The sequence below is a fragment of the Dunckerocampus dactyliophorus genome, chromosome 15, assembly GCF_027744805.1.
Source record: "Dunckerocampus dactyliophorus isolate RoL2022-P2 chromosome 15, RoL_Ddac_1.1, whole genome shotgun sequence".
NCBI lineage: Eukaryota > Metazoa > Chordata > Actinopteri > Syngnathiformes > Syngnathidae > Dunckerocampus > Dunckerocampus dactyliophorus.
Genome location: NC_072833.1, coordinates 27197894 through 27216958, shown reverse-complemented (window position 1 = coordinate 27216958; position 19065 = coordinate 27197894). Strand labels below are relative to the sequence as shown.

The window sequence follows — 19065 nt, the reverse complement described above, 5'->3', positions numbered from 1 at the left end:
CAAGGTCACCCCAGGACGGCTGCCTCATTGCTTTTACTGCTTTTTCTTTGCAATCTCCTTTGTGCCGTTTCGTGTGGTGGTCAATAGCTGCTAGCAAACTAGCTAACTGTGTGAGCTGCCTACTAACCGCCAATAAACAATAGAAGAAGAAGCAAATGAATCTTGGGTTCACAGTGCGACGACGTTTTCGGAGATGTGTGCTTGGACGTGTGCTACATTACCCAGAAGTCTGAGCGGGGAAAGCGGAAGTTTACACCTGAGGAGTAATGGTGATGTGCTAATAAAGCAAAGAGTTTATAGGTGTAAGCGTACACTGCTGTTGTTGGTTTGTTATACACGCAACAAACATAACATGAACTATTTGGATTGTAATTATGATGGTTTCAGCGGAGCAGTGAGTGTGTATTTGTGTTACTACTTACACACAAAGTATTGCAGACACAATTTGCCACGCTTTCTCTCTTTGTTTTATGACTTATGTGGCGGTGTTGCCTTTGCTTTGTATTTTTGTATTCTTTTGTCTCCTCGTAAGCCTCTTGGAGGATTTCCTCTTCCGTCGGGGGAAAGCGTGCCGCTCTCGTTGCCGTGGCGAATCGGTGACTCTGCGATCGATAGCGGGGTGTATTTAAGTTTGACTTGGCTTGATTAATCGGTGTCTACTCGTCCTGGCTTGGGCTTTGAGCAACCAATTAAGCCTATACGCTGTTGTTTTGTGTTGGTTGAACTCAGCTCAGTCATTTATCCTGAATGTCTGAATCCTACTTTTGTGCAACCAGGGATAGTTTTTTCCTCTTGTAAAGTGTTTTCAAATGTCTAAATATGTCTTATTGCTCAGTATTTACACGCGTATTGCAACAGAAAGAGTGTAAAGGTCACGTGCAGCTCATAGTTCACATTCCTAAGGATGCACGCTCTTCCTTAAGGTGCCCCCTTGACGTCACCGGAAGTTACAAAAAACTCGGCGAAAGTTTTGCAGCAGCGATGCACGCGCACATCCAACGCGTCCTTCACTGGCGCAGCCTTGGACGGCAAGTGTGGAATGTTCGTGCAGGACGACAACATGGCGAGACAGGCCAGGCTGCAGCGAGACGAGGCTACGTGGACGATGCACGCCAGGCGGAGTACGACCGAGCCTTCGCCTCCGCCCGGGACCAGCCCGCTCGGTATTGGGCCGAAGCTGGCCAGGATATCAGCTGGTTCGAACAGTGGAGCAAAACGTTGCATGTGGAGGACCCCGTGTTCCCAAAGTGGTAGGTTTGTGATGATAGCGGGAAAGCCAACGCGAGGAAGTGGGACATGAACGCACCACTCTCCAAAACAACACAACACGTTGTTTGTGTGCTCGGTAAAACTCATCAGTTGTTGTTTTTTTAAAAAAAACTTTTACAGTGTTTGCATGGCCAAACTTTACATTTTCAGTTGTGCCACTTTAAATTATGAACTTATAAACATGGAATCCCCCTCTGCAATGTACCGTAGAAATATATTGACGTCATTTCGTTGTTCTCTTCGTCCTGTTGAAATAATATTCACTTTATAACCCTGAAATATTAGTTGCATATGCAAACATCACGTGGTGATAGTAAGTTATGAGGGATTTAAGGGATGCAGAAAAACAACAACAACAAAACAAAGTTACTTCCGGCCGGCCGCCATCTGTGTTTGGCTGACACTCAAGCTGAAAAAAAAGTAATCATGAATGATAAACACACACACATGTCGTTTGTATACGTGTCAGTAATAACATTAATAAGAAACGCAAACATAATCTCATTTGTACAAGTGTGCCTGTAAAAGAACCAATGAGCTTGTTAGCTGCTAGCATTCAAACAGCTAGCTTAACTAAGATAAAACTTATTATTACTAGTCTTGAGTTCAAGGCTTAACCGTGCTTTTAAAGGAAAAGTGCACTTTTTTTTATTTTGCTCATCATCCACAATTGTTATGTGAGACATGAATTCTCTCTTTTGTGAGTTCTAAAGATATAAAAACACAGGTAAAAAAAGAGGCAGGTAATTAACTCCTTCAATCCCAGCCATTTTTTCAAGACAACCCCTTCAGTAGCGGCCATTTTACACCATTTGGACTGATCTTTTAAGGCACACAGAATATTGTGCTACATGTATATAAACAGGGAACCTGCCAAAAGAAAGATTAGACACCATGTTTCATCAGAAAAAAAGTTAATTTCTACCTTTTTCCGTTCTTTAGTAATCAGCAGTAGAACATAGGTAACTTTCAGGAAAATATCAGTTCTCCACTAAAAAGGGAGAAAATGAGCTTTTTGTGATACATTTCAAGCATAACTTTAATTTTGACACAAATATGTTTTGCTTTTGTGACAGTTCAAATGCAGTATGTAAACAACTATGCCAACATAAACAACACAAAAAGGGTTGTTTTACATCAAAATGACAATTTATTTACAAATATAACACCATCAACTATTTACATTTGGAACTGAACTGTGTGTGCCCGCGTTAAAATGTCCCTACAGTGCGTAACCTTCTGCACGCTACACTCCTCCACGCTCTCACTTCCTCCTTGCTGTCCAGTGTGTTAATACATGCAAATGATCCATGCCGAGTTCTTATCAAATGCACTTCTGCCGCCTTGTGGCCGTTGTTATGGCTTAAAACTGCTCTAAAAGTGGCATCCATTAGTGTGCAATTGTGTCATCACCTCTTTTTGCCTCTCGCGCAAAAACACATATAAGACGTGTAAATACATTGTTGGGATCGGGCGTTCGGGTTTGTAAAACCGTATAAGTACGTCTGGTATTGAATGAGTTAATGCATGTTTGAGTTGTCTGCTCCATTACTTTCTCACGTCATCTTTATTTTTCTCCAGCCGTGACGTCTTCTGGCACCTCCCACCTTAGAAACGCCCGGTGTAATGTGCTTTAAAAAAAAAGGTCCTATGAGTTTGTTGTGTTTTCCTGGCAGGTTTGTGGGTGGCAAGCTGAACATGTGCTACAACGCCGTGGATCGCCACGTCGAAGGAGGCCGCGGAGCGCAGGCGGCCATCGTTTACGACAGCCCGGTGACGGGAACCAAACGGATCATCAATTACAGGGAACTCGGGGAGCAGGTCATTAAGACTTTTAGTCAGTTTCCCCTCCAGCCAAACACCTACTCACCTGCGTTGTTGTTGCAGGTGTCGCGGCTAGCCGGCGTCCTGGCGAAGAACGATGTCCGTAAAGGCGACCTGGTGGTCATCTACATGCCCATGGTGCCCCAGGCTATGTATGCCATGTTGGCGTGCGCCCGCATCGGCGCCCCCCACAGCCTCATCTTTGGCGGCTTCGCATCCAAAGAGCTTTCCCTGCGCATCGATCACGCCAAGGTGAGAGAGACTTATTCCTTTTATCCAGTCAGTCCCTTTGTAGCGCGATGGGCACGCTGATGTTTTAAAAGCTCAGCAAATGATCAACACTTTCTAGTGAAATTAGCACGCTAGTACACCACTACCACGCATCCCAGTGGTAGCGCTGCCTAGTGGGGAAGGGGGTGAATTACAGCTACTGGAACTCTGGAACTCTTTTACAAAAAATAACATGGATTTGTCTAATAGGAGGAGAAGCGTGAAAAAGGAAAGTCGAGCATGTGGACGATGTTGTCATACTTGTAAATAAACACTAGGGGGGCAAAATAGCTGACTTGTTAGCAGTTCTCTGTGGAGCAATATCAGGGCCGAACGTTTTGTACTTGAAAAAATACAATTTGAAACTGAAAATTCAAGTTTTGATGTGGAATTTTGAAATTTGAAACATCAGCGTATTCAGCACTGCTTGTTAGCGCTTGCCTTGTTTTCAACTATTTCATGTCTTTATTCAACACACCATCCACACTCACGCATTTACAACTCATCATTTCAACCACATGTAGCCTACATAAAGTATTGAGTTGAATTGTTTTAGTTCCTACGTTCCCTGAAAGCAACGTCATAGGGGAAAGCCCATAGCCTTTTTGTTGAGCTGTCTGTCAAGATTCCACGCCCTTCTCAGCCGACGACACGCCCCCACGCACAATCACAAGTTTGCAAGTGAAAAGAAAAGATCTGAACCTGAAAAAGAAAGATCTGAAAAAAATGTAAACTGTAAAAAATAAGACCTGAATCTGAATAAAAAAGGAATCTCTAGTATGAAAATCCAGCATATGACTACGACAGTGTTAGGGCCACTTTGAAAACAAATTGGAGAATTTGTGAATGAAGTCGTAAATTTATGAGAAAAAAGTTGTACATTTACGACTTTATTCCAGTAAATTTACGGAAAAAAGTCATAATATTACGAGAATAAAGTCATAAATATACGACAAAAAAGCACAAATTTATGACAGGAAAAGTTGTAATGCGAGAATAGTCGTACATTTACGAGAAAAAAGTGGGAATATTACGAGAATAAGATTGTAAATTTACAAGAAAAAAGCCATAGGTTTATGAGAAAAAGTCTTAAATTTACGAGAATAAAGTCTTAAATTGATGAGAATAAAGCTTTTATTTCTATTGTGGCAGAAAAACAGAGCAGTTGAGCATTTAGCATTTAGATTAGCACGGCTAGCCCTTCTCGCTTCCGCCTTCCTTACCCCGCCCCCTCCACATGTCACATAAGCCCCCCCTTTTCATAGCTGTCTCAGGCAATGACTAACATAAAGTTACCAGTTTTTTTCTCCTAAATATACCACTTTATTCTCGTAATATTACGAGTTTTTTCTAGTACATTTACGACTTTAGTCTTGTAACTTTATGACTTTGTTGTCTAAATCTCAGATTATTTTAATACTCCGTCGTAACAGACATTGCCTGAGACAGCTGTCACAATGGGGGACTTATGTGACCTTTGGCCTTGGGCAAAGGTAATATGACGACTTTTTTTCTTGTAAATTTACAACTCTATTCTTGTAAATTCATGACTGTATTTTCAAAATCTCAGATTATTTTAATACTCCGTCTTAAACAGGCATTGCCTGAGACTAGGCCTGTCACGATAACACATTTTGCTGGTCGATAATTGTGCTACAAATTATCGTCGATAATCGATTTCATCGGCATTATGTGAATTATATGGTGTAAAATGTATGCCATATAACTGTATTGAGTGGTTGCATTTCTTTTGCAATGCAGCGAGTGACACTGTGAGCGTGCACTATTTTGCACTGTTTTGTTTATATCTGCAGACCAAACGCCTCAGTAAGCGTTCACTGTCGGGACGAATGTAGTTTTTTCTCCCAGTTGAGAAAACTGTCTGTGTCGGTTGTCCGTGTTCATGCGTTCATCTTGATCATTCTGTTTAAAACCAAAATATTCCCACACCGGGGCTGCTGTGTTCGCCTTAGAAACCATCACTTCTGTGCCTTCATTCCTGTTGGCACATGCTTTCTCAAAAGGCTAATTTACTGCTAGCTTCTTGCTGGCACTCTGTTTCCACTCCCTAGTAGCCCCACCTCCTGAATGAGAGGACAGGAGGGTTCACGCTCTCTGTTCATTCCAGCGTAGAACCGATGCACACAGACAGATGCAGAGTGAAGCCTGTTGTCATCCAGCCTGTGTGGTACAGAGAGACCAGCAGACACGCAAACACGCACATATGTGCACATGTCAGTTTATTGACGCGCATAATTATCGACTTGTTTTTTTTTAATCATTTGATTTGTCGATTATGGTGACAGGCCTACCCGAGACAGCTATGAAAATGGGGGACTTATGTCACCTTTGGCCTCGGGCAAAGGAAATATTACGACTTTATTCTCAAAATCTCTTTTTTTTCCAATGTGGTGCTAATACGCTGTCGTACGTGAAAGAGTAAAATGAAAATAAACCATTTCTTCCAAAGAATTACCAGAGTGAATCATAATTACATTTAACCTGAAAAATTGTGTGCGCCTGTTTTTATTTTGAATACACAAAATTCACATCAAAACTTGTGTTTTCAGTTTGAAATGGTATTTTTTCCAAGTAGAAAGCCTTTGTGCCTAATGTAGTTCCATATTCTTCCAGCCGAAAATGATCATCACCGCCTCGTTCGGCCTGGAGCCGGGCCGCCGCGTGGCCTACGTCCCTCTGGTGGAGAAAGCGTTGGAGCTTAGCGCTCACAGGCCCTTCAAAGTGCTCATCTACTGCAGAGACAACATGGTGAGTGTGTTCCGGCGAGGCTCAGACTGCACGCCGTGTGAAATGAGACGCGTTTGTCCTCACAGGAGAGAGTGTCCATGAGTGGGGGCTCGGCTCTGGACTGGGACGAGGAGATGGCCGCCGCTCAGCCTCACGACTGCGTTCCCGTGGCCTCCAACCATCCTCTCTACATCCTCTACACATCTGGCACCACCGGAACGCCAAAGGTGACTTTAGCGTGTGATAGTTAGCTTAGATGGGCTCTTCTTTTACACGCATTGCCAGTTTCTTGCTGCACCGCAGGGGGTGGTGAGGGACACCGGGGGGTGTGCTGTGATGCTCAAGTGGACCATGTCCAATATTTACGGACTCAGGCCTGGAGAGGTTAAGTTCTTTTTTTTGTCCAAATGCATGCGAGTGCTACGTGACAGGATGACATGTTGATATATGATCACATGTTGCAGGTTTGGTGGGCAGCTTCAGACCTGGGCTGGGTGGTGGGCCACTCATACATCTGCTACGCGCCTCTTCTCCACGGGAACACCACCATCCTCTATGAGGTGTGCATCTGCACCATCATCACCAGGCCCGTATGAGGGAATTATCACGTCATACCGATAAATCATTAAAAACAGATGATCAATGAGGCGAGATCATCCGTACTGTGCGGGTGAACAAATCAAGCGCTCCTTTTCCTGCTAACATTCTTTGTAACTATGGCGACATAAATCCTTGGATGTTTTTGTCTGCAACCCTGGGTGGAAAAAGTAAGGACACCCCAGCTTGAAGTTGGACTTTCGCCTCCAAGCTAGCTGTTATCCAACATAGCGTTTACCTGTTTGATGCTATTCGTCCATCCCACTTAAAAACTGGCCTCCAGATATCCCGTCGGGGCTAGTTGGGCCTTATCCGTCTCCTGGTGCCAACTTTCCACCCTTTCTCACACGCGTGGAATGGACAGTGGGAGCTGTTCGGTAGTCCGCCAGCGCTCCTTGGAAGCAGAGCTGGGGTTGAATATTTGCGTCAACTGAAAGAGAATTATTATTATTTTTTTGTTTACAGGGCAAGCCTGTTGGGACTCCGGACCCCGGCGCCTTCTTCCGCGTACTGTCTGAACACCAAGCGGCCGGCATGTTCACCGCGCCCACCGCCATCCGAGCCATTCGCCAGCAGGACCCTCAGGCCGAGAGCGCGGCCACTTACCCCCTGCCCAAGTAGGCCCTGAGTGTGACCTTTGACTCCCACCTTGGATTCAGTGATTGAGAGGTACGTGTCCCTCTAGGCTGAGGTCCATATTCCTGGCAGGAGAGCGCTGTGACGTGGAGACGCTGGAGTGGGCCAAGAGGAGTTTCAGGGCTCCCGTACTGGATCACTGGTGGCAGACTGGTAAGCAAACACTCTGACGTTGAACCTCCTATGCATCTGTGGTACCACGACCTGGACTAGACTGGACCAGGATCTGGACTAGACTATGATTGCTTGTGATTGATTGTAGTGGACTGTCCATCACAGCCACACAACATTCATGTCACAGAGGCGGGACATCCTTCACAGTAAAGGTGGAGGTATTAGGTCACTGCTTTTGGATTTTGACTACTTTCCCACAATGTCCCACAAATTAAAAAAATAAGGTTTTATGGAATATGTGGGGGTTCTCTTGTGTTCTCTGTTTGGAATGGAATATTTTCCAACTCTGTTCTGGATATTCGTATCTACAACAGAACGATAACACTATCACAAGACCTTTCACTTGGAACAAAAGGCATCCTGTTCTTTTGAATGAATCACGCGCACACACGCGCACACACACACACACACACGCACACACACATCTCCATAAGCACAAGATGATTTTGTGTCATCCTTCAGTGCATTGAAGGCTGCCAAGATACTTGATTCCTTTTCTGAAAAAAGAAATAAGCTTGTTGAAAAGGTGCTTTTAGTTGAAGCTGAGCGTGTCGGTATTCCAATGTTCTCCATCGGTGAGGAAAGATTTGATCTCCTTCCATGACTGGGACTAAATGTAATGGATGTCAGCATGCAGTCTAAACGTGTGATTCAGTCACGCCTCCCGGACGCTCACCTTTTTAGAGGAAACAATAGGATTGTGTGATGCCAGACAAACTTGCAAAGCCTTTGATGGCTTTCCCACTAGGTGGCGGCGTTGTGGTTATTCCCATGTGCAGCCACCTCAATCACTGGGCATCCTGCTGACACCTCCACCAACACGGACAGTAATTAGTGATTACGCCATTGCTAGTACTACAGTACAGTGTATAGACTGTTAACCGCTCACTGTTACCATATCTGAGTTATGTGTAAATATGGGGAAATAACTGCAAAGGCATTCCATTCACTAACTATACTGGAAAAAAGGACAGTTCCAATCCACCGAGCCCTCACAAAGCCTTCATACGTTCAATGACTTCAAGTTCAATTCATTCACTTCAAGTCCACCCCTCTGCTACTTGTTCAAACAGCCAAAACCACACAAACATTTTCTAATAACTGATTGAATAACATGTTTTTATTGTGGTGTAGAAGTGCACGGCATCATTCTCAGCTTTCCAACGTTTCCTTTTAATTGATTTTATTCACAGAAGTAAAAGAAACAACCCCAACTCCAACCCAAGCCTAGCTTTACAACACCTCCAAAGATAGAAATACAACAGTTCAACACACACACGAATAACCAATACACTACTACTGCTAATAATAATAACAACAATCATTTTTTAAAAAGCATTCAACAGTAACAAGCAAAAAACTACATCCATTGAATTACAATAACAACAGGATTTCTCATTATTCTTACTATTATTATTTACAGTATATTTGGCATTATTATTGTAATTTACCATTATTTTGGTCTGTCAAAGTTAACGTTAACAGAAGTTTTCTTTCATGGCACTATTTTTTTGACATGCGATTAACGTGTGCGCAGTGGTGGTTCTGGCTTGAATGACGCGCTGGGCGGACTGACGATGTGGCGCACGCCACATTTACACCGCTAGTTTTTCTTTACAAAAACTATTTTTTGTAACTACAGTATATAACTATAGTTACTTATATAGCATTAGCAGCGCTAGCATTAGCAGCATGCTAGCTAGTCACCAGGAAAGATTTGCAACACATCAGCGAACCAGATGTCCATTAAAGCCGTGTCATTGATGTTGTTTATGATGTGTTGTGTAAAAGTAAGACAGGAACAGCATCAAAAGAAAAGCACGAAATGAATACAGAGCCACCATCCACCAGTACCAGCCTGAACAAATATGCACGTTAGCGCTCAATGAGGTCATCACATCTTACCTTTATGCATTCCCACATAGTAGCAGCATTTATTTTTACTTATTGTTGCAGTTGCATATCCAATCATTTACCAGAGATTTCCATCCCTACTTATTTTTGATAAGAACTTATTTCTATCTGCAATTAAAAGCAGTTAATTATGAGTTAACTATGGTCAAAATGCAATTAATCTCATATTTTACTCGATCGACAGCCCTGTTATTCATATTAGTAGTAGTGGTAGTAGTATTGGTGGTGTCCATGACTTGAGATCTTATGAGTCACTCACTGGAGTGAATCGGGTACTCTTTTGACACGAGTCACCCATCACAGATTGCATGTGCAGAAACTCACATGTGAAACAAGTTGTGAATCGGGTGCCCGTTTCACTCGAATCACTCGTCACACAATGTGTGCACAGAACCTTACATGAGTCGGGTATTCTATTGACACGAGTCACCCATCACAGAGCACCTGCACACAACGTTCCACGGCCTCCTCCACTTGCCTTTTTTAGTTTAGCTAGCGGTAGCAGGGGGAAGTAAGTGAACGGGTTAACAGACACAAGTACCCATGAGTACCATTCAGTGAAACACGTGCAGGTTTTAAACGACTCCGATACTCGCGGTGTCCAGTATTTTCAATTGATGAATGTATTTGCGGCGGCCACAAATACACTGCTCAAAAAATGAAAGGAACACTTTGAAAACACATCAGATCTAAACTGGGGGAAAATGATGTTGAATATGTTTCCTGATAATAAGTGGGTGATGTATTAGTAACAAAATGATGCCACATCATTTGATAGAAATGAAAATGATCACCCTATAGAGGGGGGAAATCAAAGACACCCCAAAAACGAAAGTGAAAAAATGATGCAGCACACTGGTCCATTTAGCTAAAATGTCATTGTAGCAACTCAAAATGATTCTCAGTAGTTTGTGTGGCCCCCACGTGCTTGTACGCATGCCTGACAATGTCGGGGCATGCTCCTAATGAGACTACGGATGGTGTCCTGGGGGATCTCCTCCCAGATCTGGACCAGGGCATCCATGAGCTCCTGGACAGTCTGAGGAGCAACCTGGCGGCGCCGGATGGACCTAAACATAATGTCCCAGAGGTGTTCTATTGGGTTTAGGTCAGGTGAACGTGGGGGCCAGTCAATGGTATCAATTCCTTCATCCTCCAGGAACTACCTGCATACACTAGCCACATGAGGTCGGGCATTGTCGTGGACCAGGAGGAACCCAGGTCCCACTGCACCAGCGTAGGTTCTGACAATGGGTCCAAGGATTTCATCCCGGAACCTAATAGCAGTCAGGGTGCCGTTATCTAACCTGTAGAGGTCTGTGCGTCCTTCCAGGGATATGCCTCCCCAGACCATCACTGACCCACCACCAAACCGGTCATGCTGAATGATGTTGCAGGCAGCATAACGTTCTCCATGGCATGTGGCCCATAAACACCTGATAGAACAGCTGGTCTGCCAGAGAATAAGAAGATGTAGCAGGAGGGATCAGTGTTGTACTTTTAGTGAGTCATATGACCCATCTTGGTTTTGGCAAGCATGACATGAAATCACGTATCATCACTCTTCTCAACAAGCAGCGGGTTCTGCTGTGGGCCCCTCCCCCATCTGAAAGTGCTCACAGGCGGCTCCGTCTTGGTTGTGACATTTAAAAAAACACAACCAAAAGCAGGGACAGACGAAAGTTCATTCAGTTTTTCAAGTTTTTACTGCCTTTTTGCAAGTGCACCACGGCCAATTATGCCAATGTGACGCACTGCCACAAATAGATAGCGGCCCTGTGGGAAACACTGCCTCTAATGTGTCATGCTGCGAAACAGAGGAAGTGTAAGGATGAGGCGGTGCAGAATAACAAGTTACTGTATGTGAGTAAACATGCTGATGTTGGACGGTGGCCATGGTTACCGAGGCGCCGCGGAGACGTTGACGTGTTGCACGTGTTGCTCGCCGTCTGCCATTTTCAAGCCTGATATTAATCCCTGTGCTATTTTAGGAGCTGGCAGGGAGGGAAGGGGGTGGGCGCTGATGTCACCAGTGTTGCCTGGTAACAAAGGTGCGCTTCCAACTGGCAATTCCTATGTATGTATGTCGTGTTCTTACATAAACACCTGATTTACATTCCCTGGGACTAATTGTCTTCATGCTCACCTTTCCATGATTCGTCCTCCTCAGCCGTGGCCCTCATTGACTTCCATCATGCTATCCTAATGATGGTGTAAACCCGCCGACTGCGTGGACGTGCATGTCCTGCTGGGGTCTCCGCAAGACGCTTGTCCAAGCGTGGAGGCAAATATCAACTCTGTGATTCACTGGTGTGACATTTACTTTCTTTTTATTTACTCGCTTGAATCAAAGCACAGCAACATGTGAGGCGACTAAACTAGTCCTCCAGTCTTTTGGAATTATACTCATGGCTAACTTTAATCCCAAATGACAGCTTGGTGCCTCAGCGTCCCTTCCATTAGCATGGAAAGTATCTTTGAAGTAGCTGCTGCCATAATTTGGCTTTCTTGTGTCCCTACTGTGCTCGTTTGTACCTTTTTAAAGGTAAAGTACACTTTTTTTTGGAATGTAGCACATCATCCACAATCCTCCTGTGAGACATGAACACACGTCTTTCTCTTTCCTGTGTCTGATAAAGATATAAAACTGGTAAAACAAAGAGGCAGGTAATGACTGGGACACACCTATCCCGCCTATGAAAACACCTGCAAAAAGCTCCAACAGGGTTTAGTGGTTTTCTATCCGTGCTGTGAGCGTGTAGTAACAGGTACTTTCATGATAACATGTAGTACTTCCAGTATTTTGGGTGCATTGATTTCACGTAGCTACACCTAGCATCAAAACCAAAAACACAGCAGCAGTCAGCGTCATCTACTGTAGCTCTGCATGCGCTTTAAAATGTCGCTGCTCCACTGCGGGTATGAAAGTCATGCAAGTTAGACTTTGCTGTGTTGCTGTTTACACTATTAATGCTGGCTCAGCAGTTTGCTCCTTACCTCCCGTACAACATTGGTTGTGTTGCTGCTGTTGTGCAATATGCTTGCTAATCAATTGAAATGATGAAAATGTTAAAAAGCAACTTGTTCTATATAGTGAGCCTCTCTCCAGTGATCATCTTCCAATGAACACCTGGTCTTCTTTGTGCTTTAGGAAGAAATCTCATCTCTGGCTCCAATTTCATCATGTTGGGATTATTTCCCCCTTTTCTTTGCTAATATTTCAAGTTTGCTTGATCCGCCATTGTTGGTATTGTGTTTTTTCAGGCGTCTTGATTGGCTGAAATGGGTGTATGGTTGGAGGTTATAGCACCACCTGCTGTTTAGGGGGGGACTTACAGCATGCTTGCAAGCTGAATACGTTTGTTTTGTGTGCTAACGTTGCACACGCTCGTTCTTGCGTCATAGAAATGTCCTTCATAATCCATCCGCCATGAAGATCTTATAGAATGTGTTGCCTTCCTCTTACCAGAGACGGGTTCTCCCATCACGTCCACGTGCGTCGGCCTGGGCAACTCTCTGACGCCACCTGCAGGCCAGGCAGGCAAACCTGTCCCAGGATATGATGGTAAGACCTGCGCTCCAGTAACATCACCATCCTCCTCCTCCATCATCTTCTTTAACGTCTCCGTCTGCTGTAGTGTCAGTCATTGATGAGCACATGCGACACGTGAAGCCGGGAACTCTGGGAAATATTGTAGTCAGGTAAGCATCATCATCATCATCAAGACTCCCAAATGAGTGCAAGAAGAAGCTTTTAAGGCACAGAGGACAGCTAGAAGAAGCAGAAAGAGCTGTGCTACTTTACCATCCAGGACACTAAGATGCCAAAAGGACGCTTTTAGCGCTTTCATGTCAAAAAGCGCAGCGTGTGGGCCATCTGTGGCCTGCAGCTTGTTTATTATAAACTACCAAAAAATACTACAGTATTCCTCTTTTATAATGTACATGCTTCCAGACTTAACGTTGATAAGTGCATTTGCGCCGAGTAGAACTCAAGATTTAGAAAATGGAATATATAATACTGTATACCTCTTTACGATCTTCTAAATACACTTTTAAACATTACTAGAGCCCTCCAGACATGAAATAACACCCCTATAATCACCATTACACTCCTATGACACAATATGGTAAACATAATAAGAGAAAGTAAGACAGAAAACCTGGTTACCACCTTCTAAATAAACTTTTAAACATGATTAGAGCCCTCTAGACATGAAATAACACCCCTATAGTCACCTTTACACTCCTATTACCCAAGATAGACATAACATAAGACATAGAAAAAAGGTTTACCACCTTTTAAATACACTTTTTAACATGATCAGAGCCGTTTAACCATGAAATAACACCCCTATACTCACCTTTACACTCCTATTACCCAATATAGTAGACATCATAAGAGAAAATAAGACAGACATAAATAAGATAACATAGATTCACATATAAGCGGGTCCTTGTTTTTTTCTAGACTGCGTACTTCCTGTAGTGGCGATTGTCTCATCAATGTATTGTAATGGTGGCTTACGCTGGTATTAGCCACTGTAGTAGACAGAATAAGAGTAAATAAGCCATTTAAGATGACCTGCTCATGTTGCCTGGGGGACCTTAGTGCCAGGCGAACAGGAAGTGATATTGGAGCCGCGTTTTAGCTAGTCATGGATTATGGCCCCAACAGCAGCCCGTGTTATTATGACTATTATTGTGTGAGATCATTTAAACCTACAATAATTGTCTGTTCTGGCGATCACGTCTCACGTTGTGGTGACATCTCGTGGCCAATGTAGAATACTACATACAGCTGCCCTGTATTTGGATTTTAGTTCATTTAGTTAGATCATTTGGACATTTTTATGCTTGGAAATGCTTCATTTAGGCCAAGAATAAGAACAATGTCCTTAAATATGCTCTTTTATTTGATTTATTTTTACTAGTATGCCATATTTAACCAGGAAACAGCAAATGATGAAGTACTTTTTTTCTAAACTGCACTATAGCCGTGGATTACTGCATTAATACGGGTTGTCTACAATCTACAACTCAAAGCTGAGATGCAGATAACGTCATCTTATCTACACTGGCTTGCTTTTAATTACAACATAAAACATATCAAAATGTCCCCCGCGTTCTGTATTTTCCTCCAGCATGGAGACGCTTTGACAAGCCGTGACGTTGTCTGGCTTTAGAGCTTTTCGGGTGTTCTTACGGTGCGTCCATGATTCCACCTTGGTGGGTTTCTACTGTGCCGTCTTTGTCTGTGTAACAGATTACCTTTGCCCCCCGGTGCTGCCTCCTCCTTGTGGAAGAACTCTGAGCTTTTCAAGGAGATCTACTTCAGCAAATTCCCGGTTTGTTTGCTTGATTAGTGTTAGGGCGCCCTCTGTTGGAAGGACAAGGAACTGCAGATAGTGAAAGCGTGCGTGTGTGTGTGTGTGTGTGGCCATCAGGGCTTCTACGACACCATGGACGCCGGTTATGTTGACGACGAGGGTTTCCTGTACATCATGTCCAGGTCTGATGATGTCATCAACGTGGCCGGCCACAGGTTGTCCGCCGGAGCCTTAGAGGAGGTACGACCCTCCATGCCAGAAAGTTGCTCTTTGTCTCACGTCGTTGTCGCCGTTGTGTGCAGTCGGTGTTGCAGCACCCGGCAGTGGCCGACTGCGCCGTGGTGGGCCTGGAGGACACGCTGAAGGGACACGTCCCCCTGGCCTTGTGTGTGCTGAAAAACGGTGAGGAAGCAGCAAGACGGCCCACAAGGCAGCAGAACCGACTCATCGCGTCTCATTCCGGTCCTGCAGGAGTGAGGCAGGGTCGGGAGGAGATCGCAAAGGAGATGGTCCAGCTGGTGAGGGACAGCGTTGGCCCCGTGGCCGCCTTCAGGAACGTGCTGTTTGTCCACGGGCTTCCCAAGACACGTTCCGGAAAGATCCCACGCTCCTCGCTGGCCAACCTGGTCAATGGCAAGCCGTATAAGGTACCAGATGGAAAACACAAGTCAAAGATCCTTAATATGACAAAATCATCCCGTGTTTTGAGGGCCTGCAACATCCATTACATAACACAAGCATCCCTGTTGTAAGGTTCTACTACAAAACAGTCAAACATTATTTCTATGACGAAACCGTCCGCAACAAAAACAAGTCAAAGATCCTTTGTGTGACAAAAACATCACGTGTTTTAAGGGCCACCAACAAAAAGCCTAGTCAAAGGCAAAATCATGTCCAGTTTTTACGGCGACAAAATCATCCCACGTTTTAAGGGCCTACTATAAAAACACTAGTCAAAGATTCTCTATACGACAAAATCATCCTCCGTTAAGGGCCAAGTACAAAAACACTAGTCAAAGATCCTTTATATACGTAACACCATCATCCCGTTTTTAAGGGGTTACAACACAAACATTTGTCAAAGATTTGTTATACGACAAAATCATTCTCCTTTTTAAGGGTTTACTACACGAACACTAGTCAAAGATCCTTTATCCAAGAAAATTGTCACTCGTTTTTAAGGACTGACTACAAAAACACCAGTCAGCAATCCTTTTATATGACAAAAACATCACGTGTTTTAAGGGCCACCAACAAAAAGCCTAGTCAAAGATCCTTTGTAAGGCAAAATCATGCCCAGTTTTTACGGCGACTGCAAACACTCTCATCAAAGATCCTTTATACAACAAAATTGTCACCTGTTTTTCGGGATCTACCACTAAAACACTCGTCAAAGATCGTTTAAATGACAAAATCGTCCTCCTTTTTAAGGGCCTACTACAAAAACACCAGTCTAAGATCCTTTATGTGACAAAACGGTCGCCCATTTTTAAGGGTCTACTACAAAAACACTTGTCAAAGATCCTTTATGTGACAAAAACATCCCCAGTTTGTGAGGAGCGACTACAAAAACTCGAGTCCATGATCGTTTATATCAGCAAATCATGATGATTGCATAACAGAACAGTTGCTATGCTATGCTATGTGTTTAATTGGCTCCCAGGTGTGTAACAATACAAATTAAATTAATCATTAACCCCCACTCCAATACAGATCACGCCCACCATCGAGGACCCTGATGTGTTCAAGGACGTTGAGATGCTGGTGGAGAAAACTCTAAGGCCCCACGTCGCCTGAACGCAGCAGCAAGTGGCTTCAGCATGTTAGCGTGTTGATGACGTACATGTGTATTATTGGATAAAACTGCGGAAGTGTAGGTGTTTACATTATTTTTCTACAGGGTCAGGCAAAATGATCTGACACATTTGTAGGTGAAATAAAAGGCAAATAAAGTAAAGAAACACAAAGGTGTTTTTATTTTGGAAAAGCATATATAATGCCATTCTGTTTCATTATGTTTTAAAATGAAATCAGTCAAATGGGATCCACTATTGTCCACACACTCAATGCAGATCCAGTAGCTGTGAAGTTAACCATAACAAGATGGTGTTTGGAGCTGCTACGGGGATCATGTCTACCAAGATTGAACGCTCGTTGTGTTGCAGTTACAGATTCGCTGGATTTGATCGTTTCCATAATGAAAGCGATGCTCACCAGTCCAATTCATGGCAGCAACTGAAAAAGAAACCAAAAACAATGGCATTACAAAGAAACAAAGCAAAATGGCATTATATGTACTTTTTGAAAATAAAAACACGTTTTTGTTTCTTTACTTTATTTGCTTTTTATTTAACCTACAAATGTGTCAGATCATTTTTCCTGACCCTGTATGATGACTTTTTAATCAAGCTTTGGTTGAAATAATGAAAAGTCCACACACTCTGTCGTTTTTCTTTTTAATTTCTTTTGCTCACCACGACGTACGTACAAGAAGTCATAAATAAATAAAAAAGATATAGACACGAGATGTCGTCACGATTCCTTGGTCGTGCAAATTGAAGATGGGTTTTGAAAAAAAAAAAAAAAAACAACTTCCAAACAAAGACAGGAAACGAGGTCGAGGACACCAAAATGTCACAGCAAGCATTTTTACCTCACGTTGTCGGGTCAAACAAACACTCTACGCACACGATGAGCGGAAGCGGTCAGTCTTCCTGTTTGTCCTCCGAGAGGGCGGGGCTGGACGAAAAACACGTTCCTATTGGTTGTTAATTTTGTGCTAGTCCGTCCTCTCCGGAAGAAACATGGCTCACAGCGACCACTAGAGGGCGGCCTCCACTCAGCACAATGAAAAAAATAGAATGTCCGGATGACGTGATCTGAGAGCAGCATTATATTATCATCTATGGTCCACTAACATTTGTTTGCACAATAGTTTCCTTTCTTCTTTTTTTTTTTTTTACACATAGACGTGTGTGTATGTATATTAAAAATTGTCATATTTATATTCATTTACAGATAACCTACATCATCTTTTGTAAAAGAAATAAATAAGACAGTACATCATAAGCTTTACATGTAAAAGGTAGAAATGGCCGCCAGCCTGCAGGATTGTGGAGTTTAGCACCGGCGTTCGGAGTGAGGGAGGGGCTGGCAGGTGAGGTTTGGAGATGGGGGCTTCTTGGCAGTGCGAGTTGTCCCAATGGCGTGCCCCCAACTGTCCCCCCACTCCCCACCACAACCCCTCCCGCCAGTTTGGCCCATCCAGCAGCTCCATTCAGAACTGCGCCTAAAGGGAAATGGTGAAGAATTTCAGTCCAAACTGGTCACATGCAGGTACTCACACAGAATGCATATGCCCCCTAGTGGCTGTGGCTGGGGGGGGGGGGGGGGGGGGGGGGGGGGGGGGGGGGGAATCAAATGTCATCCCAAACTTCGCAAAACATTTTAGCTTTGTGTTATAGCTGACTATCATTCATATGTCTTTACCACAGGACTGTGATCTACTGTATTTGTGGCAGGGGTGGGATGATGTAATGATGTAGTTGTTGGACTTGCATTTTGGCCATTTGGTACAATAATATAGAGATATGAATATTTGTGTCTGGTCTTTTGGGATTCATGCATGACATTTTTTGACACATTTTCTAAATCAAAGCTTCCCAAACTTTTCTGCTCACCGAAAGTCAGTAAAATGCGGTAACATTTTTTTTTTTTGCATTCATGTAGAATTTATGCTTTTATGTGTTTTTTTAACCAAGTTTAGGAAGCCCTGATTGAAACTGTTAGCAACTACCAATCCACGCCATGCAGTAGCAGTAGTAGCAGTTTGTGCGGCCTTTAATCTGATGGCTGTTGATGTTTGGCGACACCTGGTGGACGCAATAATTCATTGAAGGCTGTTCATTGTTCAACACGGACTGATGATAGTGGGCACGTTTGTTACGAAATACTTTCTAAACGCGCTTAAGTGTCTATAAGTAATGGCGACTATATTTATATGATACCTGTGTGGATTAAGATATGTGTTTTTAGACAGCAGTGTTGTTTAGTTCGGGATGCTAATTGCGATGCTAGTTGTGTCTAGCTTGGAAATAGTAGCTGCGGTGTAGTATCTATATACTGTACATACCGATGTTTACCTTTGGTCATATACGATGGAATATTGCTGCGTAGCTTGATGTTTACATTTCTATGTTGATAAATGACTTGACCTAAATAGAAGACAAGCCCGACGTCGTGTATTTATTGGCAGACATTTAGCTGTTAAGTGGCTTTACACAACGAAACAGGAAGTAGTATT

At 43.5% G+C, this 19065-nt stretch overlaps 2 protein-coding genes across 24 annotated transcripts in view; one reads left to right on the top strand and one right to left on the bottom strand.

Annotated features, from left to right (window-relative positions):
* Positions 1–903: 903 nt before the first annotated feature.
* On the top strand, positions 904–17278 carry acss3 (acyl-CoA synthetase short chain family member 3). Of its 13 annotated transcripts, none has more exons than XM_054799908.1 (16): positions 912–1250; positions 2946–3090; positions 3157–3345; positions 5998–6132; positions 6198–6338; positions 6415–6495; positions 6576–6671; positions 7174–7325; positions 7394–7497; positions 12902–12997; positions 13071–13134; positions 14699–14780; positions 14880–15002; positions 15065–15164; positions 15234–15409; positions 16476–17278. In XM_054799908.1, exons 1-16 carry the CDS (start codon positions 982–984, stop codon positions 16557–16559), a joined length of 2037 nt encoding a protein of 678 aa, XP_054655883.1. In that variant the 5' UTR covers positions 912–981; the 3' UTR covers positions 16560–17278. The 13 variants fall into 13 exon arrangements, 12 of the variants coding, with proteins under 12 accessions (XP_054655888.1, XP_054655885.1, XP_054655886.1 ...); XM_054799906.1 differs by having other exon boundaries at positions 6180–6338; positions 6397–6495; XM_054799910.1 differs by lacking the exon at positions 13071–13134 and having other exon boundaries at positions 905–1250; positions 6180–6338; positions 6397–6495; positions 14880–14977.
* The window catches only part of ppfia2 (PTPRF interacting protein alpha 2), a 63690-nt gene continuing 60752 nt past the window's right edge, over positions 16128–19065 (bottom strand). For 2 of the 11 annotated variants that reach the window (XM_054799893.1, XM_054799896.1), the window contains exon 31: positions 17122–18051. Coding sequence is in view for 2 of the 11 variants with exons in the window: in XM_054799890.1 (XP_054655865.1) it covers positions 18040–18051 (12 nt within the window). In the remaining 9 variants the exon portion in view is untranslated. Of the gene's footprint in view, positions 16998–17110; positions 18052–19065 lie in introns of those variants that run through there. The other 9 variants (XR_008573781.1, XM_054799891.1, XM_054799901.1 and 6 more) reach the window with 9 other exon arrangements.